General features: G+C 43.3%; 1 protein-coding gene across 1 annotated transcript in view; it reads right to left on the bottom strand.

Moving 5' to 3' along the window:
- PRKCH (protein kinase C eta) overlaps positions 1-24668 on the bottom strand; it is a 235024-nt gene that overhangs the window by 20781 nt on the left and 189575 nt on the right. The window contains exons 11-12 of the mRNA XM_020905071.2: positions 1874-2012; positions 1022-1210 (exon numbers count right to left, since the gene is read on the bottom strand). Of these exons, the coding sequence (XP_020760730.1) occupies positions 1022-1210; positions 1874-2012 (328 nt within the window). The remainder of the gene's footprint in view (positions 1-1021; positions 1211-1873; positions 2013-24668) is intronic.

Genomic DNA, 24668 nt, shown 5'->3' with positions numbered 1-24668 from the left:
ACTGGAGAACACTGATTAACAATGTTGTGATAGATTCAGGTAGACAGTAAAGAGATTCAGCTGTCCATATAGATGTATCCATTCTCCCCAAACTCCCTTCCCATCCAGGCTGCCACATAACATTTAACAAAGTTCCCTGTGTTACACAGTAGGATCTTGTTGGTTTATCCATTGTATATTACTTGTTACTTTCTTATTTTCAACATAAAAGCATCAAATCCATGTTTCTTCCACACTTGAAAATAAGGCTTTCATCACATTGCCTTAAATGCACAAAAGAAAGACTTTTTCTACACGATATTCCACACTGCGCCTAAATTGTGGGCCTGGCACCTGACTTACACAAGGACAACACGGAAGCAAATGAGATCTTGCCCAAATCTGAAAAACCTCTCTTCTCTGCCAGCACTACTGGAAAGGCCCCTTCATCCTGCTCCTTGGATGTTGCCGACAGAAACACAATCAGTACAGAAACAACTGCTAGTGCCATTTACATGACCCAACAGCCTTATTCATCCTGACTGGACGAAACAGGAGCATCACCTCACCTACACTGAAGCCACAAGTGGTAGAAATAACTTGATATTTGGCCAACAATGCTATCAACGACTATTACGTGTGCTCAGTTGCTCAGTCATGTCAGACTCTTTGCAACTGTATCCCACCAGGATCCTCTGTCCATGGGATTCTCCTGCCAAAAATACTGGAGTGGGTTGCCATTTCCTCCTCCAGGGCATCTCCTTGACTCAGGGATCAAACTCACATCTCTTGTGTCTCCTGCATTGGCAAGCAGATTCTTTACCACTAGCATCACCTGGGCAGTTGGCTCCAAAATAACTATTGCATAAGAGGACAAAAAAGCCTGAGAAAACTCTGGTTCTTTGATTCTATAGATTAAAACACACATTTCAGTTAGAGCTGGTATGTGGTGTCAACAAACAAACAAACTTCACACCCAAACAGCACACACAGCAAGCTGGTTTGCAACAGTTGGAAAGCTGGCTGAATATGTCACACTTACAGATTTCAGGATCCCTGTGGCGTCTTCATGCAGCCATGTAGGGTAGACCACCTCATCATTCAGTATGGCCTCAAAGAGGTCATCTTCGTTCTCTGCCTCGAAGGGCGCGTGGCCACACAGCATCTCATAGAGCAGCACGCCCATAGCCCACCAGTCCACCGCAGGCCCGTAGAGCATCTCCTGGAGGATCTGTGCAAAGGGGTGACATGAGAGGAGCTCTGTGCATCTAGTGAACAAACGCACCCTTATGACTACAGAAAATGAAGGATTAGGAGCTGAAGTAAAGCACGGAATTTCCTGCACTGGCATGCATGTTTCAGTCCATCTCTAGATTGGGGTCTATTTTCCTGGGGTCAAATCAGAGGCCTTCTCATTCCGGTGGTCAAACATCTATGATCTACTTAGGCCAAAGTAATAGTATACGCCGATCCAAACCAGAAAGCGCTTTGGGACTACCTCTGTGGAGGAGGGAGGAGGTGGGCTCACTCACTCATATGGGGGCAATTCAAGAGCTTGTGGTTATTTCTGCTAAATGGGGCCGGGATCAAAGCTCTGCGTAGAGACAAAGAAGAAAATTAAATGGGCCAGGTGTAGAGTGCACTTTGTCCTCACATTCAGGGCTAAACCCTGAAGCAACTGCAAAGTTTACCAAACTCTTTTGGTCTTGAATTTGTACTGGGAGGAACCGAGGACATTTTCAGCCATCATTCACCCAAGGAGCCAGAGAGGAGTCTGGAGGTGTCAGCTCTCAACGCCGCCCACAAGCGGCAGCGTCTGCTTGGCCTTGCCTTTCGGATGGGGCTGCTGGGGAGTCTGGATTCCCAAAGCCGCTTGAGCAGTGAGCACACTCACCTCCGGAGCAATATAGTCGGGCGTGCCACAGAAGGTGGCCGTGGTGACCCCGTTGAAGATCCCCTCCTTGCACATCCCGAAGTCTGCCAGTTTGCAGTGGCCCTCGTGGTCCAACAGTACGTTGTCCAGTTTCAGATCTCTGCAAGAAAAACAGAGTAGTAAATATGGGAGGGCAGCCGGGCCCCAAACCATCTACCTGGCTGAGCTGGGTCATGAGATGCAGGGTCACATAGCCGGGAGAGCTTTCTGCACCCACCCTTCAAAGGGGACACACTTGTTTGTGTTATCTGGATAAGAGATTGAGATCTGCTCTCGAAATCTGCCTCATGGTCCTGGATGATGGTTCCATCTGAATGGGCTAACCATGCATCAAAACACAGGCTGCCCATTAAAGACTGACAATGTGACTGCCAGGCTTCCCACTGACCTTCTATCCAGGAGACATCCACCCACCCTACACCCTGTTCTGTGGCATCTCTCTCTGCCCACTGGCCTTCGCTCGGTGAAGTCCTAGAGCACGTGGCCACTGCGCAGCACACACTGTGACAGGCATCAAGAGCAAGACGATCCTTCTCCCCAAGGAACGCACTGTGTGTTTGGGAGACAGATATCCACTTGACTGTCAGCTCCACGGAGGAGGCATCAGATGCATCTGGTTCACACTGTGCCTAGCACAGTGCACTCAATAAATCTTTGTTCAAAGTATATACACATAGATGAGTGTGTGTGTGTGTGTGTGTATGTGTGTGTGTAGATAACATAAATATGTGTGTATACATACACACAGACATTGGGGGAAAGAGGAAAGGAGAATGATGGGGGAGGGAGATAGAACCAACTGTTGTGTAATACAAGTGGCATGAGAGAAGTAGGAACCATGTGCTGTAAGAGAAAAACAAGAAGGAACAATTGATTCCTATTAGTAGCAGGACAGAGGGACAGTTCCACAGTAGAGGCAGAAATTGAGCTGGATCTTACTGCATGAGTCAGTCTCCAAGGTGGGGAAGCGGTATGAGACGGTCACTGTGGGCAGGTGGACAGGGCCAGCGCAGAGATGCAGGTGAGCTCAGGAACCCCGTGTGGCCCAGGAGGACTCACAAGGAAACACTGAGGCCATCACAATGCCAGGGCTAGAAAGCAGAGCTAGGTCCATACTGTGAAGGGCCCTGCATACCAGACTAAGGAGTTCTGATACTTAGATATTAGGCAAACGTGATCCACTGAAACTCTCTAATTAAGTTTTCCAGCTGATGAGAAAAGATCAGCTAGAGGGGAGCTGAGAGAGTCCAGGGAAGAGATGTTAAGACCTGAACTAGGACGGTGACAGATGGAATGGAAAGTAAGGGTCAGTCAGCAGTGTTTTAGTGAAAACAGGATTAGTCATCAGGATTAAGGCCTGATGACCACTTAAAGGCAGATGAGGAGCAGCAGCAGAACTGATGACTCCTGGGTTTCTGCCTTAGATTCAGTGGGTTAGTGGGGACATTAATGACCAGGGAAAAGCAAAACAGGAGTGAGAACAGGGTTTGTTTGGGTATAGCCCAGATACATAGAAACCTCAGATATTACAGTGAGTGCAGGGTAAAGGCACTCACCCTCCCTCCCCTAACCCGGAGGAGCAGAATCCAATCAAGGGAAGTGAGTTTCCAGCAGCAGAACTGCTTGGTGAAAGGTATCGATGGAGGTAGGAACGTGGGTCAAATGTCAATAAAACTGTCTGCAAATGAAAGGCAGTGCTCCTAAACACCCCTCCCTGACACAGGCTTCTGGCACCAACTGTCTCCCATTGCCCACACATACCAGGCATCATAACAGAGGGAAGCTGGCACCACAGCAAGCTGGGAAAGAATCCCACACACCTACATCCCATTGTCTGCCTCTCAGTCTAGCCTTGGGGAATATCAGGGGAGCAGCCCTGCCTACAGGGCGACAACCTCTATCCTTTGATTTTTCAAGGAAAGATGTGCTCAGAGGCAACCACACTGGCTTAGCAGTGAAGGAGGCTGCCCAGCCAGCAGCAATGCTAGACCACCACCCTGACCTGGAGGTCTGCAGTCAACTGCCAGGTGGGAAGCTACAGTAGCCGTGGCCTCCTGGGGCTATGCTATGGGGAATGACAGTGGCCCCTCACTGGGCATCTCCACAGTGGGGGCTACTGACCTGCTCTGGGTCTTTGCATCCCCAGGGGGCTGTGTTGGGGCATTCATGGCTCTGTTTTCCCATATCTTCCCATCTCCGCTCTGACAATAAAGGCCTGTTGGGCTGCTTGGCCTGAGGGGAGAGGCTGGTCTCTGTCCAGCCCGGGATCACATTGCCACTCCAGGGAGGCAGGTGATGACAGAACTGGCAAGACTGGTTTCCACACTGGGCCCAGTGAGTTGATGCGGTTGGACCACGTGGGACCTGCAGACAGGGGTCACTGGAAACTACCCAGGAAGGAGAACCAAGTCCCGTTTTCCAGGAATCCCCGGAGAAGCAAGATGAGAACAGCACTTTCTCAGGCCAGCCTCCACTCTGCGCTCATGCTCCAGGCGTCTACTGGGTGACTGGTGGAGATATGCTGGGTGCCTGTGCAGCCACTTCAGCAATGCGAGGCTCCTCCACCTCTAAACCAGACTTGGTCCTGGCCCCCCAATTAGCCTCCTGCCCCTTTCCCTGGGCAGAATCCCACTTCCCACACAAGCTTTCAGTGGGCTCTGGTCTGTGGAAACCATGTCCTCCTCCACTGCCCTCTCAACACACACACAGTATGAGCAAGATTTATTAGCCTGCATGAAGGCAGGATCCCAGAAGAACAGGTGTATGGGTTGTTGGGGGGTGGGGAGGATTCTGGTCATAGCCACTGTCAAGAGCATGATCTCAGTCGTTCTGCTAGAAGTGGTTTCAGACTCGAGGCCCTATTAGCGCCTGGTTGTCTGGCTCCTCTGGGGACTCATCAGTCCAAACACTGTCATCTCTAATCTCTGCCAGCTCCAGCTTCTCATCTGCGGCTCCAGGAGGGATCACGGACTTAGGGGATCTGAGCCTCGGGGCTGGCTTTATCAGCACCATGTTCCAGCCCAGCAGTCCACGTCTGTGTGGTCCTACGCTCAGAGACCTCTGACTCTCACACTGCCAGAAAGGGTGGCTGCATTTCTAAAATCTCCTGAAGCCAATGTGCCTGCTGAGAGCTCAGAAAGGATCTCCTTGGATAGAAGAAGCAAGTGCTAACAGAAACCCATGATGGTCTAAAGAGCCGACCTGACATTGCTCAAGAGAGCTTGTGACTAACGTCCCAGCTAAGAGGTCTGACTGCCTCTTACTCAGCAGCCGTCACAGGTATCAGGACTTGTCCGGGAAGGGAAAAGCGCTTTGTCATCAGTTTCACATGCTGCCCATCACAATGCCCTCTGCACAGAGAAGTCTTGGGACATGGCCCCACTGCTCAGGACAAGGAACTGAGCGGCCCTAGGGATGTGACCTGGCCTGGTCATAGGATGCCCAGGGCACAGAGGCCAGTTCTACACCTCAGTCCTGACTTTGCAGTCTCCTTTTAGGCATTTTCAGAACTGGACCAGCCTTGAGGGAAATGCCATTGCTGGTTTCATACCAAGTACTACCTAAGACCCTGATGCTGGGAATGATTAAAGGCGGGAGAAGGGGACCACAGAGGATGAGATGGTTAGGTGGCATCACTGACTCAATGGACATGAGTTTGAGTAAGCTCCAGGAGTTCGTGATGGACGGGGAAGTCTGGTGTACTGCAGTCCATGGGGTCGGACACGACTGAGCAACTGAACCGAACTACCTAACAGGACAAAACTCTCAACTAGAAATAATAAGTGGGTTTGATGAAGAGCATAAGATAACCTGAGGATTCAGTTCTGCCCTCAGGCCAAACGTCTCATACGTCTACTGTGAGGTCTGTGCTGATGTCCCCAGATAGTCAGCTCTGCCCCCAGAGCACCCAGTTCACAGCTCTACGACTGACAACTTTCACTGCGCTCCAGAAGACTCTGTCTATACACCTGTCTCACCCCTTGGCTGGGGCTGAGTGTTATTGCTCCCTGGCCTCAGCGCACACCTGGCACAAGATGCTGACCAAAGAGATAAACAGAGGCATTTTGGATGGGTCACAATGAGTTGCACCAGCCAATTCAGAGCCTATTTTATTTTGGGGGGAAGGACTGAAGTTCCATAAACTTCACTCGGACCCTTGTGCCAAAGTAATTAAACCTACAAAAATCCATGTGCTTTTCCTCTTGGACAGAGATTCCAGGGGTGAAAGAAAGAGCTCCGAAATATAATAAATTCAAATTCTTTGCTTTAGGGGAAAAGATACCACTTTAGGAGGGGCAATTATAAAGCAGAGAGGACCCAAGCATAATCCTTTCCCCCAGCTCACACAGATGAAAGAGGAGAACACAGAGCCATTTGTGGCTATTGTCAGCTTCCACTCTAAGGGTAAATAGCTATCTTCACTTAAACAAAAAAACCAAAGCAAAAAAAAAAGTCACTCTTTGACTCCTGAATTGAATATGAAATAGGCAGAGAGGTCAGTTTTTGGCTTTGGACTTCCTCAGCCTCCCCAGCCAACATGTAAGTCAGCAGCCGAAGTTAACAAGGCTCCACAACGATTACAAGTTCATACAGGGCACAGGCTCAGATCCTAAAACACCAAATACACAATTATGGCCTCATCATTCATTAGCTTATTGAGCAGTGGTATTTAATAGCTCTACCTTTGTTATGCAAGCACAGAAGGGTAGAAAGAGTTATTTTATCCTCCCTGATGGTCTGAAAGGTACATTGTTCTTGCCAGGGTAATGAGGGTTACTTAAAATGCCCACAGTGGTTTCAGAGAGGATTCTGATGTGGTTAAAAACAAAGGAAATTCAGAAATTGTATTTGTTTTGTTTTCACCACGAGCTATTCTGAGAGTCATAAAACAGAATGACAGGAGTCTTACTGCTTAGATCTCTGGACTCAGTTATTCTTCCAAAAGAAATAAAGACCAGTGAGTTGAGACTGGCTCCTTGAACAACAATGCATCTAAGAGGCTATTCAAAAGCTATTTTTAATGTATCTTAAAAAATTTTATCATGGAACATTTCAAACTTATATGGAAGAATAGTGAATAATATAACAACTACTGTAGTGATCACATAGCAAATACAGCTATCAATGCCCAATCGTGTTTCAACTGTACTTCTACTGCCTTCTTGACCCATCTTTTTTGTCAGATCTGGAAGCAAATCCAAAATATGAAATCGTCTCATCTATCCATATTTCAATATCTAAATCTAAAAGACCATTTTTTAGATAGAGTACAACTTTGCTATTAGTTATCTTAAAATATACAGTCAATATACTATTGTAAGTATATTGATTTTTGTCTGTTTGCTCATTTGGGTGTGTGTGTGTGCCTGAAAAAACCTTCTGCAGATGATGATGATGATAACAAAATAACAACAACGATTAGTGTCAGTAGTAGTAACATACACTGAATGTTCACTAAATGCTAAGTGCTTCATCCACATTCTTCTTTTACCTTCAACCCTATGAAGTAAGGTCTACATCAACGTCATTTAGTGAGCCAGGGATAAAGTCAGGATTTGAATTCAGTTCTGCTCACCTCCCTCTAAGGCCTGGGCTCCAAACCCACCACAATAGGCACCCTCTCTTCCATACAGTGCTACTGTGTCACTGGCTAATTCTCCTAGTAGGCTGTTTCCTGAAAGAACTTCATCAGTTGAAACAAGAACTATCTGAAAATCAACAAATATCCTGAGACTGATTTATGGCAAAAGGACATGTGACACATTATTAAATGCATAATCAAAATTCTAGAAAAATAAATTCTTTGTTTGGTTCTTAACTTTTGCATGGAGGAGTTGATTGGATTTCATACAATCTTGAAGGTACAGGAGTAGGGGAACACATAGCAAATCTCTTTCTAGTTGTCAAATACTATACCGATAACTCTCTACCCTTTTCTAAGGAAGAAAAGCTGACATGTAGGCAAGAGTTAAGAGGTGGCATTTGCCAAGAGAGTGAATTTGGATTATGATCTTAGTCTCAAAACAAAACCATTTAGGGTTAGTTTGTGTTTTAAATATTTGGGTTTATAAAAACTTGACAGCTTTTTGAGGCAGGGCCAATTGTATTAAATTGGTAAAAGAATTCTAAAACATCACTGAAAAAGCAAAAGCCTAAAATGTGGTTTTATCACGTTATAGTAATGCCATTTGTGTGTTACCTAACAGAAGACATTCAGCCATTGATTCATCCAACAAATCTCTGGGTACCATCCACGAGCCAGGCAATAAGAAAGGGGCTCAGAAGATTAAAGGAGACAGGAAAGAGCAGGAGCCTCATACAGCAGGGTCCAGTGAGGATTTCAGTCTTTGGTCCAAGAGGGGAAAAAAAAAAAAGAAAAACATTGAAAGGTCTTACACAGGAGAAGGATGGCATTAATCTGATTTTTACAACAAGCCCCTCCAGCCACAAGGAAAACAGGTCAGAGGGGAAGAGACAGAACATGAAGAGACCAGTTGGGAAGCTACTGGAGTATTCAGAAAACTGATGGTGGTCTGGACCAGGGTGGGGCAGTAATGTAAAGAGAACTAGACAGATGGAGAACTACCAGGGGATGAAAGTAATAGGATTTAGTAATGGAAAGATGTAGAAGGTAAAAAAAGAAGAACGTATGAGCATGTTCTGGCTCAAAGAATTTATTTTGGACATATTGAGGTATTTTTTTAGACATCTGAGTAGACATGTTTAATGGGCAGCTGAATATACACTGCTAGAGCTTAGATGAAAGGCCAGGCCAGGGATAGAAAATGAAGAGTCATTAGTTGGGTGTGGATGGGTTCACCTGGGGAGAGAGAGAATGGAATGGAAAGACAAAGGCTTGGGATGAAGCTTTGGAAAGAGCATCCTGAGGATAACATCCCTGGTCACTTTCACACTCAGACCACAAACACTTTGTTGTTCAGTCACTCAGTCGTGTCTAACTCTTTGCAGCCCCACGGACTATAGCACTCCAGGTTTCCATATCCTTCATTATCTCCCCGAGCTTGCTCAAACTCATGTCCATTGAGTTGATGATGCCATTCAACCATCTCATCCTCTGTCGTCTCCTTCTCTTCCTGCCCTCAATCTTTTCCAGCATCAGGATCTTTGCCAGTGAGATAAATTATAGTCAGGGTGGGTAGCATAACTCAGTACCAGGAAGGAAAGAGCCAACTCTTTTGCTTCCAATGAACCAAATGGAGTCCTGTTAAGATTTAAAAGGCTTAGAAAATGTTACCCTTTCACGTTCAAAACCATTTCATGAATTCTTTCTAGGTTAAACTCTCAACCTCTGCTACATGAAGGGATCCTTTGGGGAGTGTAGACTTAGGTTTTTTACTTTACAAAGATGTTTGTTGCTGTATTGTGCATAACAGAGCAAATTTTGGAAGCAAGCTAAATTATTTATTAAGAGGGGAATAGCTAAATAAATTATGGTATATCCATGACAGAATTTTATGAAGGCTATTAAAGTTGTATGAGGTATAATGAAGGACAAATAAATGCAGGGGAATGCTTATGACAGAATTTTTGTCTTTTAAAAATGATTTCTTTTTTGATTATACAAGTACTATTTTCATTATCTTAAATTCCATCATTCCTGAAAAAAATTATGGAGAAAAGAAGAACAGGTTTTTAGTCATACAATCTTTCCTTAATGCCACACTAACAAATGTTATGAAGTAACTTTTTTCTCACTTAATGAACTTTTGGACATATTTCTATATCCTGTAGATCTGCCTCATTCTTTGGAATGGTTACATAAAATTCCATTATAAAGATGTTCCATAATTTAATTAGGTCCTTCTCCATAAACATGTAGATTGTTTCTAATTGCTTGCATCTTTAAACACATTACTCCATGTGTCCATGGAGTAATGAACATTATTTGCACTCTTGTAGGAGGGTTACATTTTTAGAATTGGAAATAATGTGTTAAAGTGTACAAATGTTTAAAATTTAAATAGACGTTGAGTAACTGCCCTCTAAAAAGCTGGCACCAATTTATACTCCCACCAATAGTGTACAAGAGCATCCATTTACCTTCCATATTCAAGTTAGATGTAATCACCCTTCTATCCTTGCCAATTTGCTAGGGGAAAATGATCTCACTCTTTTACCTTCATTTCTTGATTATTGAGATTAAACTTTAAAAAAAATCTATATGGTTAATGGCCATTTGTATTTCTTCTGTCTGTTGCCTATTCACAAGTTTTATCTATCTTAAAATTTGAGTTACTTTTTGGATTATATTGTAGAGATTCATTACACATAATGGACAGCAGAAATTTGTTATATTGGTTGCAAATATTATTGTTCAGCTTGTTTTGTTCTGTTTATGATAACTTTCATAGTTTTATATAATCAAATCTAACAATCTTGTTATAGCTGCTGGGTGGATGATACAATTCTAAATGAAAAAGCAGAACACAAAATTGTACTTTCAATATTCTCTTAATTATGTTACAACTATTGGAGAGGGAAGGAAGAAAGACAGGAGGGAAAGGGAGTTGGGAAAAGCTAAAAGATTACATGTCTAGGTGATATGTTCATGAATGATTTTTTCTTTTATGTACTTTCTAAATTTTTTGTTGGAATTACGTATTCTTTGATAACAAGGAAAAAGTCTTAAGATATGTATTTACATATTTTGGCTTTAATCCTTTTCTTTAGTCTTTCTACTCTTTCAGGCTATAATTCCCAAGGAAGATGTGTAGGGAAAGTGATCTACTGGTAGGAATGGAAAGGACTTATTCTGGAAACCAGGTTGCAAGGGCATGTTGAAAAAAAATCACCTTACTTTCTTAGGGAACGTGAACATTTGTGGACTCAGAATTATGACCTCTTGCCAGAAGCTCATTTTTTTTAACCAATGAAATTATTTAAAGTGTCTCACATGTACATAATCATCATGAATGGCATTGATATTTTCAAATGCTCCATGATATGTCCCTAAAGTCTTAACCAACTTAAAGATGAGAATGAGGCCCCTGCTAAATGAAGCAACGTTCTGAATTATTAAATGAGGTCCCCATGCCATTTGTCCTCATAAAGTGACATTCTAACTGGTGTTTGTGAGGTGGATCTATTGCAACACTGGCTTAAGAACTAATATATGAAGCATGCACATTCATCATTATGAGAGTGGATGTAAAATAACTTATTTTCTAGTGAATGAAAAACAATACAATTTCCAACCCAGAAAATGTTAGAAGCTCCTTTGTGGCTCTTTCCCCCCACCTTTTCATATTTCTTCCCAACAGCTATTTGAGATGGGAAATGATCATAATAAATGACTCTGTGGCAAGGCTGGCTATTACACCCCCTTTAAAACAGGGACAGAGACTCACAAATGAACCCCCTCAGGCCAGGTGCTGGGCTCCATAGCAGGCAGCTTGTTTCCACCATCACCCCTGTGTACACACAGGACCAACTTGAGCAAAGGGCCTGAGAAACTTCCCCCTGCCTTGTTTGACGGTAGGAAAAAAAGAAGCACAAAGGAAACACTCTCTGACTCTCTGGACAAATGCAAGAGGCAATGAGTTTGGCTGATGTCCACCCTGTGCGGATCACACACCTCCCGAGGACCATCAAATGAATGAGCCATCACACTGGCAGTTGAGCCTTCCACATTTTTTTTTCATTCCATTTTCCCCTACACTTCCAGGAGGGTTGAAATTCCCTGGCTGAAGCAGCACAAATTTATTTAGGAGCTCCTCACAGTACTTTTATTTTATAGTTGCCAAGAAAAAACTCTCACTGATCCTTCTTGTCAAAACACTTCCTACAAGATGCCTGACAGCATCCCATGGGAGAGCAGGAGGCAGAGTGGAGGGCTTGGGACAAAGACACCAAGGAGATGACAGCCCCTTGGTGGCCAGGGACCTTCTGGCCATTGGGCCCTAGCTCCAACAGAGAAGAGATGCTGGGTACAACGTCATACCTGGACTTGATGATTCAGGGGAAACAAAGTGATCAACAAACTGAATCCTCCTTTAACGACATAGGCCCCCCACTGCAGAGAGCCAAGTGCAACTGACCCATGGAAAACCACCTGCCAGGGCAGCTTGGCTTCCCAACCACAGAAATACAACAAGGAAATAAAGGTTCTCCAGCTGCAAGATCACCAATAGCATCAGCTAGTCATGGGGATTCTGAGAGCCTGCAAGCTGGGGTCAGGGTAGGCAGGGAGAAGCTCCTTACTGGCTGGGTACTTGCAGGGCATGTGCACAAAGATGAGGATGGAAAAGTTTCCAATAAGGAAGAATCAGAGCACAGCTCCCTCCTAAGCAGGAGGAGTCCAAGGACAATTGGGGCAGCTGTGGACTGGATGGGGATCCTGGTCGACAGATCCCACCAGGTTTATGTTGGACACACAGCACCAATACCAACAAACAGGTTCATAGAGTGCAGCTCTGTTAACATTACAGGGCACTAGGAAAGACCAGCTGTGGTTGCTGCCATCATTGCTGGAGACAATGGGGACAGTGTAAATAAGGGACAATGAGAACCCTAACTTGTCCAGCTGTGGCTACTAGCTCCCTCAAAGGAAACCCAGGGCTCTTCTGACTAATGGGACTAGATCCTGTCACTGAGGCAGTTCCGTGAAGAGAGGCCACTGCGAAGAGATAGTAATGTCCCTCCTTTGCCAGGGTTACTACCTGGGGTGAAAGAGTTGTTGCAGTGGATGCTGAAGGAACATGCAGCCTTGAAGAATATGTGAAGGGGACACGGGTACTACTGGGAGGGATGAGGAATAGTTTATGGCAGGAAGGAGTAGAGTTTATAGCCCCAACCCAGGAAGGGATATGCTTGGCAAATGGCTAAACACAAATCTTTGCCAGCATTAGTAATACCTTACACAATAGCAATTTCAGAGGGGAGGGGCGGGGAGGGGCGAGGGGAGGGGAGATGGAAGGAGACCAAGGCTGACTTGAACCGGAACTTTCAGCCACACCTACGGGTCTCATCCAGTTACCTGCTCTCCCCATTGGAGAAGAAACCTGAGCCATCTAAAGGGAAGTCTCTGAAAAGCCCAAGGACACCTGGAGTTCAGAGCCACTCCCAGGTCCTAAGAATTCAATGGAAACGACACTTCACATCTTAGTTCTGGGCTTATACTCGGTACTGCTTTGTCTTCTAATTATGTTTTGCACAAAAAAGTCTTGCTTTCCCAAATCAGATTACAAACTCCAAGAGTAGGCCTGGAATATTCTACAGGTCATTTCCAGACTACTGATTACAAGCTGGATGCAGGGCAGCAACACACATCTGAGTTCCTTTCCAAGAAAGAACTTTACTGGTTTCCTCCTAATGCTATGCATATCAGAGCAAAATGTGCAAAGCATCAAAATTTCCCCTAAGACATTCCCTTTGGGAGAAGTCATTGCTACTTCCTCAACACCTACCCTATCCATTCCCAGGACTTAGTCTTGAAACCAAAGAGCCCATGTTTTTCAAGAAAACCATTTATATAGTTCACTTTGAAATATGTGACCACTTATAATGTGGAGATGCTGTCCAAAGACTCCCCAATTTTATGTAGTAATATTCTTTTTAATTGAACAAACTCCAGAAGATAGTGAATGACAGGGAAGCCTGGCATGCTGGAGTCCATGGGGTCACAAAGAGTCAGATACAACAATTCTTCTTATTAATCTGTTAAATGTATAAGTGAGAATCATGATAACTTCCTATGATCTTAAAATCAACAGAATTCACAAATCATGAGGAAAAGTATTTTTAGTTTGTACATCTTAGTTTTCCTTTGGAAAGTATCACCTAGTTTGCAAGCAAAAGTAGCAGATGAGCACACCTTTTGAGAGGAGATTAACATTCTTCTTGCATGAATGCTGGACTAATCTTGATCCAATAAATATAGGCTAGTTCAGTTTGGTCACTTTCCCAGCACCTCAGTTTCTCTATTAAAACACTGTTAAGTTCTCCAGAATAGATCACATCCTGGGCCATAAATCTATTCTTGGTAAATCCAAAAAAATTGAAATCATTCCAGTCATCTTTTCTGACCACAGTGCAGTAAGATTAGATTTCAATTACAGGAAAAAAATTATTAAAAATTCAAACATATGGAGGCTAAATAACACGCTTCTGAATAACCAACAAATCATAGAAGAATTAAAAAAGAAATAAAAATATGCATAGAAATGAATGAAAATGAAAACACAAGTCAAAACCTATGGGACACTGTAAAAGCAGTGCTAAGGGGAAGATTCATAGCATTACAGGCCTACCTCAAGAAACAAGAAAAAAGTCAAATAAATAACCTAACTCTACACCTAAAACAACTAGAGAAGGAAGAAATGAAGAACCCCAGGGTTAGTAGAAGGAAAGAAATCCTAAAAATTAGGGCAGAAATAAATGCAAAAGAAACTAAAGAGACCATAGCAAAAATCAACAAAGCTAAAAGCTGGTTTTTTGAAAAAATAAACAAAATTGACAAACCATTAGCAAGACTCATTAAGAAACAAAGGGAGAAGAACCAAATTAACAAAATTAGAAATGAAAATGGAGAGATCACAACAGACAACACTGAAATACAAAGGATCATAAGAGACTACTACCAGCAGCTCTATGCCAATAAAATGGACAACTTGGAAGAAATGGACAAATTCTTAGAGAAGTATAACTTTCCAAAACTGAACCAGGAAGAAATAGAAGATCTTAACAGACCCATCACAAGCAAGGAAATCGAAACTGTAATCAGAAATCTTCTAGCAAACAAAAGCCCAGGACCAGATGGCTTCACAGCTGAATTCTACCAAAAATTTAGAGAAGAGCTAACACCTATCTTACTCAAACTCTTCCAGAAAATTGCAGAAGAAGGTAAACTTCCAAACTCATTCTATGAGGCCACCATCACCCTAATTCCAAAACCAGACAAAGATGCCACAAAAAAAGAAAACTACAGGCCAATATCACTGATGAACATAGATGCAAAAATCCTTAACAAAATTCTAGCAAACAGAATCCAACAACATATTGAAAAAATCATACACCATGACCAAGTAGGCTTTATCCCAGGAATGCAAGGATTCTTTAATATCCACAAATCAATCAATGTAATACACCACATTAACAAATTGAAAGATAAAAACCATATGATTATCTCAATAGATGCAGAGAAAGCCTTTGACAAGATTCAACATCCATTTATGATTAAAACTCTCCAGAAAGCAGGAATAGAAGGAACATACCTCAACATAATAAAAGCTATATATGACAAACCCACAGCAAGCATCACCCTCAATGGTGAAAAATTGAAAGCATTTCCCCTAAAATCAGGAACAAGACAAGGGTGCCCACTCTCACCACTACTATTCAACATAGTTTTGGAAGTGTTGGCCACAGCAATTAGGGCAGAAAAAGAAGTAAAAGGAATCCAGATAGGAAAAGAAGAAGTGAAACTCTCGCTTTTACAGATGACATGATCCTCTACATAGAAAACCCTAAAGACTCTACCAGAAAATTACTAGAGTTAATCAATGAATATAGTAAAGTTGCAGGATATAAAATTAACACACAGAAATCCCCTGCATTCCTATACACTAACAATGAGAAAACAGAAAGAGAAATTAAGGAAATGATACCATCCACCATTGCAACAAAAAGAATAAAATACTTAGGAGTATATCTACCTAAAGAAACAAAAGACCTATACATAGAAAACTATAAAACACTGATGAAAGAAATCAAAGAGGACACAAACAGATGGAGAAACATACCGTGTTCATGGATTGGAAGAATCAATATTGTCAAAATGGCTATACTACCCAAAGCAATCTATAGATTCAATGCAATCCCTATCAAGCTACCAATGGTATTTTTCACAGAACTAGAACAAATAATTTCACAATTTGTATGGAAATACAAAAAACCTTGAATAGCCAAAGTAATCTTGAGAAAGAAGAATGGAACTGGAGGAATCAACCTGCCTGACTTCAGACTATACTACAAAGTCACAGTCATCAAGACAGTATGGTACTGGCACAAAGACAGAAATATAGATCAATGGAACAGAATAGAAAGCCCAGAGATAAATCCACGAACCTATGGACACCTTATCTTCGACAAAGGAGGCAAGGATATACAATGGAAAAAAGATAACCTCTTTCACAAGTGGTGCTGGGAAAACTGATCAACCACTTGTAAAAGAATGAAACTAGAACACTTTCTAACACCATACACAAAAATAAACTCAAAATGGATTAAAGATCTAAATGTAAGACCAGAAACTATAAAACTCCTAGAGGAGAACATAGGCAAAACACTCTCCGACATAAATCACAGCAGGATCCTCTATGACACCTCCCAGAATATTGGAAATAAAAGCAAAAATAAACGAATGGGACCTAATGAAACTTAAAAGCTTTTGCACAACAAAGGAAAATATAAGCAAGGTGAAAAGACAGCCCTCAGATTGGGAGAAAATAATAGCAAACGAAGCAACAGACAAAGGATTAATCTCAAAAATATACAAGCAACTTCTGCAGCTCAATTTCAGAAGAATAAATAACCCAATCAAAAAATGGGCCAAAGAACTCAACAGACATTTCTCCAAAGAAGACATACAGATGGCTAACAAACACATGAAAAGATGCTCAACATCACTCATTATCAGAGAAATGCAAATCAAAACCACAATGAGGTACCATTACACGCCAGTCAGGATGGCTGCTATCCAAAAGTCTACAAGCTATAAATGCTGGAGAGGGTGTGGAGAAAAGGGAACCCTCTTACACTGCTGGTGGGAATGCAAACTAGTACAGCCGCTATAGAGAACAGTGTGGAGATTTCTTAAAAAACTGGAAATAGAACTGCCATATGACCCAGCAATCCCACTTCTGGGCATACACACTGAGGAAACCAGATCTGAAAGAGACATGTGCACCCCAATGTTCATCACAGCACTGTTTATAATAGCCAGGACATGGAAACAAGCTAGATGTCCATTGGCAGACGAATGGATAAGGAAGCTGTGGTACATATACACCATGGAATATTACTCAGCCATTAAAAAGAATTCATTTGAATCAGTTCTAATGAGATGGATGAAACTGGAACCCATTATACAGAGTGAAGTAAGCCAGAAAGATAAAGACCATTACAGTATACTAACACATATATATGGAATTTAGAAAGATGGTAATGATAACCCTATATGCAAAACAGAAAGAGACTCAGATGTATAGAACAGACTTTTGGACTCTGGGAGAAGGCGAGGGTGGGATGTTTCGAGAGAACAGCACTGAGACATGTATATTATCTAGGGTGAAACAGATCACCAGCCCAGGTTGGATGCATGAGACAAGTGCTCAGGCCTGGTGCACTGGGAAGACCCAGAGGGATCGGGTAGAAAGGGAGGTGGGAGGGGGGAATCGGGATGGGGAATACATGTAAATCCATGGCTGATTCATGCCAATGTATGACAAAACCCACTACAATATTGTAAAGTAATTAGCCTCCAACTAATAAAAATAAATGAAAAAAAAAAAACAAAACAAACACTATTAAGGTCACAAGGCGATCAATCTTAGTTTAAACAGATCCTAACCCTGGATTTCACTTCATAAATAACTCATGCCACAGCATTATACATGCCTCTATGTATATTAAAAAAGCAATCTAAAGATCTATTGCAAATATAAAGTCTCATGCAGCAATAACTATTTTCTGAAAGTGAAAGTCGCTCAGTCGCATCCAACTCTTGGTGACCCCATGTACTATACAGTCCATGGAAGTCTCCAGGCCAGAATACTGGAGTGAGTAGCGTATCCCTTCTCCAGTGGATCTTCCTGACCCAGGAATCAAACTGGGTCTCCTGCATTGCAGGCGGATTCTTTACCAACTGAGTTATTTCTAACCCTCCTGTGGGGCATATTTGACATTTCCCGGGGACTTCCCGGGGAAGTCCATGCTGATGACTTGCTAACAATCCAGAGTGACCAATCCTGGAGAGAGCAAACCAGGTCTTGTGGCCAAGAATGATAGATAGCCAGAGGCCAAGTGAGAGCTCTCAACTACACCCCGTTACCTCTCAGTCTGCTTCCTTTCCCCGCCCCCAGGTAACCTTGGGGAGGTCATTCGACCAACTTTTGCCTGCCTGTTTCCAAAAGGTAGTGTAACGTGTGGTTAAAGGACTCTGGAACCAGGCATCCTGGGCTGGAGTTTTGGCTCTGTTCTCTACCAGCTTGGGATCTTGGGCCAGTTACTTAACCACCATGTTTATTTCCTTATTGTGAAATGCAGATAACAGCAGTTCCTGCCTTATGGGAATTATGAGTTTTTAATATGCATTGCTTAAAACAGTGCCCACAATGCATTGAAGTGCTATGGAAGCATTAGTTATTATTTCCTCATCAACCAAAAAAACAGATAACAGATCACAGCATGGCCTATTACTTCAGATTTTTATGGGAATCAAAAACAATAGAGTATACACAGACTTTTAAAATTCTAAGTAACTACTGTAAGCTTCTGAGTTTGGGGCAGGGAAGTCTATTATATTATTAAGTGACGCACCTGGCTTATAAATGGCTCTGCAGGGAAGAGATCAAGAAGTCAAAGCAGGTTGCCATGCGGTGCCCCCGCCAAGTGCCAACAGCCAGCAAAATGTCTCAAGAACTGGCACAACCTCATTATCCAACACCTTCATCTCCTTTGCACATCTTTGCTGAGACCACATTCTGAAGCACTAAGATGCTCTGTTTGGCAACAGCAGCCCCACCCAGCACAGAAGGAGAAGATTGGTTTAAGTTCATCTGCCAGCCAGCTAACTACAGGCACAGTTCACTACTGTACCATTTTTTTTTTTAATACATGTTTCAATGCTATTCTCTGAAATCATCCCACCCTCACTTTTCCCACAGAATCCAAAAGTCTGTTCTTTAAATCTGTGTCTCTTTTGCTGTCTTGCACATAAGGTCATCATTACCGCCTTTCTAAAAATTCCATATTTATGCGTTAATATACTGTATTGGTTTTTTTCTTTCTGACTTACTTCACTCTGTATAATAGGCTCCAGTTTCATCCACCTCACAAGAACTGATTCAAATGTATTCTTTTTAATAGCTGAGTAATATTCCATGGTGTATAAGTACCACAGGTTTCTTACCCATTTGTCTGCCAATGGACATCTTTGTTGCTTCCATGTCCTAGCTATTGTAAACAGTGCTGCAGTGAATATTGGGGCACACGTATCTCTTTCAATTCTGGTTTCCTCAGTGTGTATGCCCAGCAGTGGGATTGCTGGGTCATATGGGAGTTCTATTTCCAGTTTTTTTCCTTAAAAAACTATACCATTCTTATAAGCAGTATGTACATGCATGTGTACTCAGTAAAAGTCCAACTTTTTGCAACCCTTTTTGCTCCTCTGTCCATGGGATTCTCCAGGCAAAAATACTGGAGTGGGTTGCCATTTCCTCCTCCAGGGGATCTCCCCCACCCAGGGATTGAACCCAAGTCTCCTGTGTCTCCTGCATTGACAGGTAGATTCTTTAGAACTGTGCTACTGGAGAAGCTCTTTAGGCAGTATAAGCTGGAGAAGAAAGTCACTAAATCCTACTGTTGCTACAATAACATCACTGTGAAAGTGTTAGTCACTCAGTCGCGTTTGACTCTTTGAGACCCCATGGACTGTAGCCAGCCAGGATCCTCTGTCCGTGGAATTCTCCAGGCAAGACTACTGGAGTGGGTAGCCAGTCCCCTTCTCCAGGGATCAAATCCGGGTCTGCTGCATTGCAGGCAGATTCTTTACCATCTGAGCCACCAGGTAAGCCACACCATCACTGTGGCTGGGGACATATATTTCCTTTCTGGAGAACTGACATGAAATCCACACCTCACAAAGCAATCAAATAAAACTCCTCATCTTCTACCCTCTCCCTGCCTCATTCTTTGGGACAGACACCCAGTCATGGAGATGGGCCTCATACATTCAATGAGGTGATAAAACCCAGATGTTGCAAGGCCACTTTTGGGTGATATTGCTACAAACTGTTCACTGTTTAAACAAAGGGATGATAAATGAAGGTATCTTTTCAGTGTATCCAAGTCTCTTTTTCTGTCACGTGTTTTCACCAATGAGTAGTCAACTCCGAGCACCATGCTTACACTGAAGCATTTCTATCAAGGCCACTGCACTGGTGTTCGCCTTCCTTTAACCAAAAAGGTCACAGGTCTTCAAGGGAAGGGGCGGGCAGAGGGTACAAGGTCCAAAATCCTGCTTCAGGGCTGCTGCTTTTTCATGGTTCTTGTTTTCCCAACTATATGTGACCTCCAAGGAGGTGCCTCCTGGTTTTCATTTTTCTATCTTTGTATTTTTTAGTTTCCCTTGGTGCCTAATACAGTGCTTTGCACCTCCTGGGCCCTTAATAAATGGCTGATATTCTGAGGAGCCTGCCCCCTCTGCCGTCTGGTGTCAGATTGGTTCTGAGACCCCAGTGAAGCCAGATTAAGGGAGGCTGGAGGCTGAAGGAGGAGACTCTTAGGAAACTGGTTGATTCTGGTTTGTGCTGACACCCTGGCACCTCTCTGGGATCTCTGAAGCAAACATGAAGCTGCCGTTGCCTGCTGGGGTCCTGTCTTGGGGGTGACCTAGGACCAGGATGGCACCCCAGGAAGCTCTGGGGCTCTGAGCACACTTTCAAGTCTACCCCACTCCAGACAGGAATCCTTCCTGACCTGTTTAGAACCAAACCAATTCCAACCAAGAGATACCAGAAAGGAAAACTGGCTGTGCTTGGGGACGGCCTGTTAACGTTTGGCTGACAGGTGAGAGCAACCTTTGTTCCTGCGAAAGGAGGATATTAAGAATTCTGTTAACTGACTAAACAGGATGTATGTGAATCTAAGTGGCTATCAGAGGACACAGTGAACCTGGGAGTGGCTTCTGACATTAAGGCAGTAGTTGTGAGGTGAGCACAAGGAGTCGGGCCCTCGGGCTGAGAGCCGCTGGGCGGTGCGGGGGAGGGGAAGGGGGGGTCGGTGTGCAGGCTGGCATCTGGGCACACCAGAACCTTCTGGTGGACGTGCATCCTACCCTCTCCTCAGAGGCAGCACAGGGGTCAGGTGGTCAAGCTGGAAGGCAGGTAGGATCTGGTGCACTGTCTCATCAGTCAGTCAAGGGACAGGGACATTTGTTGCAAGCCAGAAAGCAAGGTTTCTTGTCTCAGCTCTGCCACCACTCTGGGCCTCAGTTTCCTCATCTATAAAATAATGGAATGGGACCAGACGACACTTCCTCTCTACTGTGAACATCCAATTAAACACATCCAGTGAAAATTACACCTCCTTCTTATATTTAGAATTGGATGCCTTCTTTGCACCACACTGCCACAGGCTCGATCCAACCCATCTCTTGGATCACTGCATTTCCTTATCGGCCTCTTTCTCCTTTTCAATCTTCCAGTCTCCATGCTCTGCCAGTTATTTTTTGGAATGACGATTCGGATCTTGTCCCTTGAACATCTGAATTTAAGAGGCTCCGTCTGGCTGTAGCATCTATAATGCGCTACCATCTGGCCTCTGCCGACCCTGCCAGCCTTCCTTCCTTCCTACACTGTCCCGTCTGCTTTTCATTCCCAGATGAGCAACGTGCTCCCTGGTGGACAAACGCTCTCTGGGCCTAGAGCAGTGCTGCTCAATGTGTGGTCCGGGGACTGGTACTCACCTGCAAATTGCTACTGGCCCACAGTGAAGTAGAAAATGAATGCATGAGGTAGCAAGGAAGCAAGTAGAAACCTTGAGAGTCAGCATGTATTTAGTAGACACTTTTACAACTATTTGACAGTAATTTTATGCCTGCTGAATCTAATAAAAATTTCGGCTTCTATGTATGTTTTCTTTTACAGTTCACTTTTCTTATAAAATGAATAAAATAATAAAAAGTTTATTACATTTTATACAAGCTTTGATCCTAAATGGATTGGAAAAGAAAAAAATCCACTGGTTTACCACCACAGACAGTCCGAGGAGCTCTGGCCAGCATCCTTCTTCCTTCCCCTCTACCAGGCTTGTTTGACAACGGCAGTCTCACTGCCGGCTCTGTGTCTCAGAAACCTCCTGTGTCCCTTCCTCAGACAAGCATGGTGTCTCTCCTCCATGCTCCGTGGGAATTTGGTGCATACTTCTAATTATAGCACTGATTGTACTGACTTAATCACTGGTTTCCCTGTAGGTTTTTCCCAGGCTTATTTCAGCTCTCTAACCTCAGAGCAAAGGGCCTGGCACAGGGCTGCATGGACAATTATGTGCTGGTTGAACTGAACAAGCCCTCAGTTTTCTACCCTGAACTCTGGACCTGCCTCTTGAGAAACCTGTATGCAGGTCAGGAAGCATCAGTTAGAACTGGACATGGAACAACAGACTGGTTCCAAATAGGAAAAGGAGTATATCAAAGCTGTATATTGTCACACTGCTTATTTAACTTATATGCAGAGTACATCATGGGAAATGCTGGGCTGCAGGAAGCACAAGCTGGAATCAAGATTGCCGGGAGAAATATCAATAACCTCAGATATGCAGATGACACCACCCTTATGGCAGAAAGTGAAGAAGAACTAAAGAGCCTCTTGATGAAAGTGAAAGAAGAGAGTGAAAAAGTTGGCTTGAAGCTCAACATTCAAAAAACTAAGATCATGGCATCTGGTCCCATCACTTCATGGCAAATAGACGGGGAAACAGTAGCTGAATAATAATAATAATAATTATTATTATTATTATTATTATTATTATTATTCTGGGCTCCAAAATCACTGCAGATGGTGACTGCAGACATGAAATTAAAAGATGCTTGCTCCTTGGAAGGAAAGTTATGACCAACCTAGACAGCATATTAAAAAGCAGAGACATTACTTTGCCAAAAAAGGTCCATCTAGTCAAGGCTATGGTTTTTCCAGTAGTCATGTATGGATGTGAGAGTTGGACTATAAAGAAAGCTGAGCACAGAAGAATTGATGCTTTTGAACTATGGTGTTGGAGAAGACTCTTGAGAGTCCCTTTGACTGCAAGGAGATCCAACCAGTCCATCCTAAAGGAGATTAGTCCCGGGTGTTCATTGGAGGGACTGATGTTGAAGCTGAAACTCCAATACTTTGGCTACCTGATATGGAGAGCTGACTCACTGGAAAAGACCCTGATGATGGGAAAGATTGAGGGCAGGAGGAAAAGGGGACAACAGAAGACGAGATGGTGGGATGGTATCACCGACACAATGGACATGGGTTTGGGTGGACCCCAGGAGTTGGTGATGGACAGGGAGGCCTGGCGTGCTGCAGTTCATGGGGTTGCAGAGTCAGACACGACTGAGCAACTGAACTGAACTGGTTACACCCCTTGAATATAAAATACTATGGCCAGTGTCTCTCTCTCCAATGCCTATCTGGTGTTCTGTATATCATGGGTGCTTAGGAAATGAGGACGAAATGACAGGACATGTTATCTGTATCTGGGATTGACTTCTTTGTGCTATTGAGCCAGTTGTACTCAATCCTCTGGCTCTCAATGTAGTCCTAGAGCTAATATAAAAAAGCTGGGCTTGTAGGTACAACAACCCATGACTAATGTGTGTGCCTAGTGATTAAACATCCTTACAACAGTGTGGTATTATAACCAGACAAGACAAATCACCTCTGTACATTCTGCATAAAATTAAAAGGTCACTCCAGGAAGAAAAAGAATAATGAGATTCATGAAGTCCTTCATCAAGTTGAAAAGCTCATTTAATTTTTTTTTTAAGGCATCTTATGGAAAACTCCAAAACCAGAAGGGATGGAATATTACAGAACAATTAACTTTGAAATCTCAGAAAATCCTTTAAGCCTGAACTAAAGAACACAATTCCCACCGTGTGGTACTACTCTCTTTTTGAAAGTTGATAAGAGAAGTGAAGTCACTCAGTCGTGTCTGACTCTTTGCGACCCCATGGACTGTAGCCTCCCAGGCTCCTCTGTCCATGGGATTTTCCAGGCAAGAGTACTGGAGTGGGTTGCCATTTCCTTCTCCAGAGGATCCTCCCAACCCAGGGATCGAACCCGGGTCTCCTGCATTATAGGCAGACGCTTTACCATCTGAGCATAACTCCCAAGTTTATTTGGGATTCACTGGGAACCAGTGGTTTTTCCAGAGAAGGCAATTTGAGAACACATTTCCTAAACCTCAGCTTTTGGGATTCTACATTTACACTACACTACACTTACACTTTCTCTTTGAAGCCATGGAAAAATTCTCTCTGCTTCAGAGATCTTTTAAAATGGTATTTCAATCACCTGCCCACTTTCAGGATATAGGGTATGAAATCATCCCAAGGCTTCGTCAGGGCTTCTGAGGCCGGGGCCCCTAGGTTCACATATGGTCAGGAACCAAACAAGCCTCAGGAACAAGACAAGTGATTTATTTTCCCCCATTAGAGAAGGAACTCTTCCTCATTCAAATTGAAAACAGAGAATCAGTTGATGAAAGAAAAATCACCAACATTTAAGATCTAAGTGATTATTCTGAAAACAGAACATTCTGACCGACTGATGTAGGTAATGTACAAGCCACAGAGCTCCACCCACTCTGATGAACTCCAGTTTCACTCTGAGTTTCATGGCCATTTGCAACAATGTTTTATCTGCCTATGAGGCCTGGGGCCCCCAAGTTCGCAGATGGAACTTTTGGTCTGGGTTTCATGACACCTTTCCGGCCAGGAAGGCGGTGCTATTGCTCCTCCTGTAACTTT

This window comes from Odocoileus virginianus, chromosome 6 (genome assembly GCF_023699985.2).
Source record: "Odocoileus virginianus isolate 20LAN1187 ecotype Illinois chromosome 6, Ovbor_1.2, whole genome shotgun sequence".
Classification (NCBI taxonomy): domain Eukaryota; kingdom Metazoa; phylum Chordata; class Mammalia; order Artiodactyla; family Cervidae; genus Odocoileus; species Odocoileus virginianus.
The sequence above is the reverse complement of the archived record's forward strand: the minus strand, read 5'-3'. Positions and strand labels throughout refer to the sequence as shown.